Source organism: Orycteropus afer, unplaced genomic scaffold (genome assembly GCF_000298275.1).
Source record: "Orycteropus afer afer isolate SDZICR_OR568_19922 unplaced genomic scaffold, OryAfe1.0 scaffold00089, whole genome shotgun sequence".
Taxonomy (NCBI): Eukaryota; Metazoa; Chordata; class Mammalia; order Tubulidentata; family Orycteropodidae; genus Orycteropus; species Orycteropus afer.
In genome coordinates, this window is record NW_006921676.1 from 1156457 (window position 1) to 1162842 (window position 6386).

General features: G+C 36.8%; 1 protein-coding gene across 1 annotated transcript in view; it reads left to right on the plus strand.

Moving 5' to 3' along the window:
• The window catches only part of CCDC138 (coiled-coil domain containing 138), a 284099-nt gene that overhangs the window by 60599 nt on the left and 217114 nt on the right, over positions 1-6386 (plus strand). Inside the window, exon 5 of the mRNA XM_007942397.1 lies at positions 3012-3170. Coding sequence (XP_007940588.1) covers positions 3012-3170 — 159 coding nt within the window. The remainder of the gene's footprint in view (positions 1-3011; positions 3171-6386) is intronic.

Below are 6386 nucleotides of genomic sequence, written 5' to 3' on the forward strand. Positions count from 1 at the left end.
CTAGTCCACCATCTTGCCGGAACCCAGCACCATTAATTTTTCCATTGAAGAGAAGGGATGGCAACCATTATTTATTTATTTATCTTTGTTGTGATCGTAAGTTTTTTTGTTTTTTAAATTATATACTTTTTGTTGAGAATATACACAGCAAGAACATACACCAATTCAGGTTTTTACATGTGCAATTCATTGATATTGATTAGATTCTTTGAATTGTGCAGCCTTTCTCACTCTTCTGCATTGCTTCTCCCCCAGTAATATAAACTCACTACCCCTTAAAGTTACTCTCCTTTGAGTTGCTGTTGTCAGTGTGATTTCATATAGATAGATCTTGAAAGGGCAGACATTCTTTACTAGTTTAGCTAAACTATTGTATGGCTTTAAGACTTCAGGGATATTTTTGGTAAAAGGTTTAAAGATTCTTGGGCAGTAGTTTTGGGGGTTCTTTCAGCCTCTGTGGATCCAGAAAGTCTGGATTCCACGAGAATTTGAAAACCTGTTCTTCATTTTCCCCTTTTTGTTCTGGATTCTTCTATAGAATCTTTGATCAACCCTGAGGGTTTTTTAAGCAGCGGGTTGCATAATCTAATGTGTGTTTAAATACATGAATTGGAGGGGCATGTGTGGAAATGAAGAGACCAGATAGGATTTTGTTGCATTAGTCCAGGTGAGAGATACTGGTAACTTGAACTGGGAGGTATGAGTGGAATACAAGTGAATGGATTAGAGATTTATTTTAGAGGTAAAATTGGCTGAAGTTGGCATAATGACTTAAATGTGATATAGGGAGAGTAAGATGTCAGGGATGATTCCCACATTTCTGGTTTGTGCAACTTGGAAGAAGAATGGATTTAAAGAGAAAGATTAAGGTTTTTGTTTGGAACAGGTTAGGTTTGAGAGTTAAATGGAGCTGTTCTGTAAGCCATTAAATATATGATCCTGATTCTCAGAACATAGGTCTGGGATTGAGATAAAATTTAAAATCATGTACAGCTTTAAATATCTAAATTCAAATATCTGTTACTAAATCCTATGTGAAAACATGCTAGTGGAGATGCTGAGTAGAGCTTGGGAGAATGATCTGATCAGTTATAAGTTGGTAGCAGTTAGCTAAACATGGTAGGTTTAGCTATTGGGTGTATGTAATCAAGCACAGAGGATGTAAAGAGTGAGAAAAAAAAGGCTTAAACCCAAACCTCAAGGAATGCTAGTAATTAAAAGATAGCAAAAGAAGCAAAGAGTCCCTGCTTGATACAAATGGTGATTGTGCTTGGTTGCTAACCAAAAGGTTGGAGGTTCACATCCACCCAGAGGTGCCTTAGAAGAAAGGCATGGAGACCTACTTCTGATAAACTAGCCACTGAAAGACCCTGTGGAGCATAGGTCTACTCTGACACACATGAGGTCGCCATGAGTTGGAATCAACTTGATGGCAGCTGGGTTTTTTTTTTTTTTTTTTTAAGAGGAAGTAGAACGTGCAAAAGAGACTGAGATGCCATGGCCAGGGTAGGAGGTAGAATATGGTATCACAGAAGCCAATGAAAGAGCATTTTAAGTTAGAAGAATAGGACAATAGCATAAAATGCTGCTTGCTGACTCAAGAAGAGCCCTTTTCAAAGGGCACTTTAAATTTGGTATGAAGTAAGTCATTTCATTGACAACAACTGGTTTAGTAGTTTAAGTCATTTTATTAGAGGGATGTGGGCTGGTAATAGATCAAAGTGAATTGAGTGGTTGGGAAACCAAGAAAGCGGTCCCCTAGAAACCGAAGAGTATGGGGAGAATCTTAAAACAGAATCAGAAAGAAGATTGTTATGGATTGAATTGTGTCCCCACAAAATGTGTTAAAACCCTAACCTCTACAACCTTTCCTCACAGGGAAAGGAGACAGCAGATGTAGACAGCATTTGAAAAAAGTTTGGTTGTAAAGGAGAGAAGATATGTGGGTGGGGTCAAGTGAGATTTCGTTTAAGATGAGATGAGAAAGATTGAAAATTAGAGGTATAATCAGCAGCACAGTCTCCATGAGAAGACAAGGTAATGAGAGCCTCAGCCTACCTTTGTGATGGGGAGGGAAGGAGAGACGTTAATATCTTGTGGACAAGGTGATTTATGTTTTCTTCTGTCTTCTGTTTTCTCCATGAAGTTAGAGATTAGGCTATTCACAGAGCATTTTGTAGGAAATGGTGTTTTCAGAGTTCATAAAGAGTAAAGAAGATGTGAAGTAGACAGTGGAGAATGGGAGAGAGAGAACTGTCCATAAAAAAGAGAAAGCTTTCTGGACTGCATTGAGGGTCCACTTGGGCTTTGAGACCAATGAATTCACAATGATACTTTTCCCGATTGTGTGATTTTTCTCCAGTGGTGTTTACTAGTACAGCATATGGGTAGGGAGGGTCAGTGCATTGACCAAGGACGGGAGATTTCCTCTGGCGACAGTAATAGATATTAAGTTGGCAGAGTGGAGTGTATAGTCAAAATACCAGAGATGAAGTTGAAATGGAGCATGGGCTTTAAGCTCGATAGAGAATTAATTCTGTAGAGTACTGACATATTTTGGACCCTACATTCTCTTGAATCATTTTAGTGGAATCCTACTATATTATCAAGTTATTCTGCAATTAGAATTTCTGTGCAAATTCACTTGCTGTACCAGTCTAGCTATTGTTGTAATCCACATTTTAATTGTTGTTGTTCGTTGCCATCGAGTCGGCTCCAACTCATAGTGACTCTTTGTAAAACAGAACGAAACACTGCCTGGTCCTGTGCCAGCCTCACAATTCTTGCTGTACCTGAGCCCATTGTTGCAGCCACTGTATCAGTCCATCTCGTTGAGGGCCTCTCCCTTTTTCGTTGACCTTCCACTTTACCAAGCATGATGTCCATTTTAATTACGTGCTCACATATTCCAAACACTACTTCATTAAATCATAGTCACAATCAGTAAGAATATAATTTGCAGAATTTGTGAGTGTATTTTTCTAAAACATATAAATCTGATTTGTTTATAGTGTGAAACTGCAGCACAACAGGAATTTGCTGAAGAACTTCAAAAGCGAGAACATTTTTTAGCTGAACGAGAACAGCTGCTTTTCAGACATGAAACTGCCTTGAGTAAAATTAAAGGTGTTGAAGAAGAAGTTCTTACACGATTTCAAATTATAAAGGAGGTAACTATATAGCATTTTTTTTTGTTAGAGTAGCATAATTTCTCTTTTTCTTCTTAGTTTAGATTTACCAGTTGTTAACATTTCGCCACATTTGCTTTGTCCTCTCCACTTTTTTCCAGAACCGTTTGAAAGTAACTTACAGAAATCATAATGAATCACATCATGTATCACATAAGGATAAGGACATTCTCCATAACACCATTATCATACCAAGAAATTAATGTTAATTAAATAATATAATTTACTATATAGTCAACATTCACTTTCCTGCTTGGTTCCCCAACCAAGAAATTTGTATTGCTTTTTTGTTTTGTTTTCTGATCAAAGAATTAGTCAAGATTTATCCATTGTATTTTGTAGACATAACTTTTTTATTTCTTTGATCTAGAACAGTCAGTCTCATCTTTGTTTGTTTAGTGGCACTTTTCTTTGAAAAGTTCAGGCCATCAGGGTTGTTGAGTATCTCACATTCTGGATTTTCCTAATTGTTTGTAAGGATTATAAATATTTTTGGCAGGAATGCTATACAGACATACCGTGTTTTATTGTGCTTCACTTTATTGTACTTCACAGATGCTGGTTTTTTTTTTTTTTTTTTTTTAACACATTGAAAGTTTGTGACAACCCTTGTGTAGCAAGTCTGCTGGCACCATTTTTCCAACAGCATGTGCTCCCTTCATGTCTCTGTATCACATTTTGGTAATTCTCACAGTATTTCAAACTTTTTTATAATGCTGTAGCACACTTAGTAGACTATAGTATAATGTAAACATAACTTTTGTATGCACTGGGAAACGAAAAGATTCCTGTGGTTCACTTTACTGCGATGTTCATTTTATTGTGGTGGTCTGGAATAGAACCTACAACACCTCTGAAGTATGCCTGTGTAGGTGGTGTAGTGTGCTTCTTTGCTTTATATTAAGAGGTATATTACTGTATATATAATTTACCGAGTAATATTTACACTTTGTGTTGTTCAATTCTGAGTTTTGATGAATGTATACAGTAATGGAATTACTGTCATCATCAAGATAAAAATGATTCCATCATCCCAGAAGTTTCCAGTGTCCCTTGGTAGTAATCATTTCTCCCTACTCCCAGCTTCTAGCAGCCACTAATCTGTTTTCTATCTCTATCATTTTGTTTTTTTCTAGAGTATCATATAAATTGAATCATCTCATGATTTTTAAATATCTTTGATTTTGATGTATTGGCTTACTTTGAGTTTTTCCTATTTTGGGTTTACTGAACTTGAATTTGTAAATTAAGTCTCTCACCAAATTTTGAGTTTTCAGCCAATATTTCTACAAATATTTTTTCTGCTCCAGTTGCTTTCTTCTCTCTTTTGGACCTTCAGTGACTCATATTTTAGACTCTTTGCTTTGCCCCACATATCTGTGTTCCTTTTTCTTCCCATCTTTTTCTTCTCTGTTCTTCAGTTAAATAATTTATTGATCTGTCTTTAAGTTTACTATTTCTTCTTCCATCTCCATGTTGCTATTGAGCCCACCTAATGAAGTTTTTTTTTAAATTTCTGAAATATTTAAATTGTAAACTTTGCATTTACATAGTTTAATTTTTTTTTTTAAATTTATGAACATTTCTGTCTTTCCACTTTTTTACATTTATCTCATGGAATATAGTTTAAATAGCTTTTTATCTGATTAATTCCAACATCTGGGTTATTTTGAGATTGTTGTCTATTGATTGTCTTTTTTTTGTGTGTGACTTAGTAATATTTTCCTGTTTTTTTTTGTATATATGGCAGTTTTGGGTTGTATTCTAGACCTTATGAATATTATGTTGCATAGTTTATGGGTCTTATCATACTTGAGGAGATATTAATTTTAATTTTTATTTTAAGGCAATCATCTCACTTAGGTTTAAGCCAAAGGTACTTTCTTTCTGTCCTTGGACAGTAGTTCCAATCTTATCTCACTTGAGTTTTCAAAGCCTTTGTGATATTGTGTGGAGTTATCTTGTACGTGTGCAACTTAGGAGTTAGTCTAAGACTTGGGCAATGGTTTAAATCTGAGTTCAGCTCTCAGCCTCTTTGCTATGCTGCGCTAGATGTTTTTCATGCGTATGCCACTTGGGGTTAGTGTGAGCCTTGAGTTTTTAATTCCCTCAGTTCTTTAAGCCTTTGCTCTGCTGCTTTTGATCTGTCTTGTACCTGGGCATTCAGGGTTGAGCCTGAAATTTGTACTGATTCAATCTCAGTGAGATTGAAGATTCATATGAGAGTGAGGGAATCCTTATCTTAGTTACCCAGTACTCCTGTAACAGACATACCACAAGTGGGTAGCTTTAAAGAACAGAAATTTACTTTTTCATGGTTCAGGAGTCCGGAAGTCCAAATTCAGGGCACCGTAGAGGGGCAGACTTTCCACCTTCCCAGTCAGCTCTGGTGGAAGAATGTTGTCTCTTAAAGCTTTTATAGTCTTGGTTTTCCTTAGTTCATTAGTGACGCTTAGGTAGCATCTATTTCCCCACCACTAATCCCTTTGTCTGCAAGTCTGTGCAGTTCCTTTTAACTCAGAAGTTTACCTCTAGGACACACCCTATACTGTTATGGCCTCATTAACATAAAAAAGAAAAACCAATTGGATTAAATTCACAGGTTGTAGAGGTTAGGATTCTAACATATTCTGTGGGGACACAATTCAATCCATAACAATCTTCTTTTTGATTCTCTCTGTTTCAAGATTCTCCCCATACTGTTTGGCTTCTAGGGGGACCCCTTTCCTGGTTTCCCTGACCAGAAAGACATAATTCTTTCAGAATTGTGGCAGCCTTCACCTGTTCCATTCCTCTATGACTAGGCCCCACCCTAGGGCCCAAGAAAAAAGGAAAAACAACAAAAAAGAAATTTACTCCCTTGTGGGTTACTTCTCCATGTTTTCACTCCTCTCTTCAATTCATCTACTCTTGTTTACTTTTCACAGGCTTCAGGTAGAGTTGTTTTTTGTGTTTTGTCTGGCATTTTCAGTTGAGTCAGTAAGAGAAATAGTGTGGTTTTTCTTTTAATATTTTATTGTGCTTTAGGTGAAAGTTGACATGTTGTTGTTGTTGTTGTTTGCCATCGAGTTGGCCCCGACTCATAGTGACCCCTCCTTGGGTTTCCGAGGCAGGAGCACTACAGAAGTAAGAATGCCCAACCTTCCTTCCGAGGAGTGGCTGGTGGGTTTGAACTGCCAGCCTTCTGGTTAGCAGTCA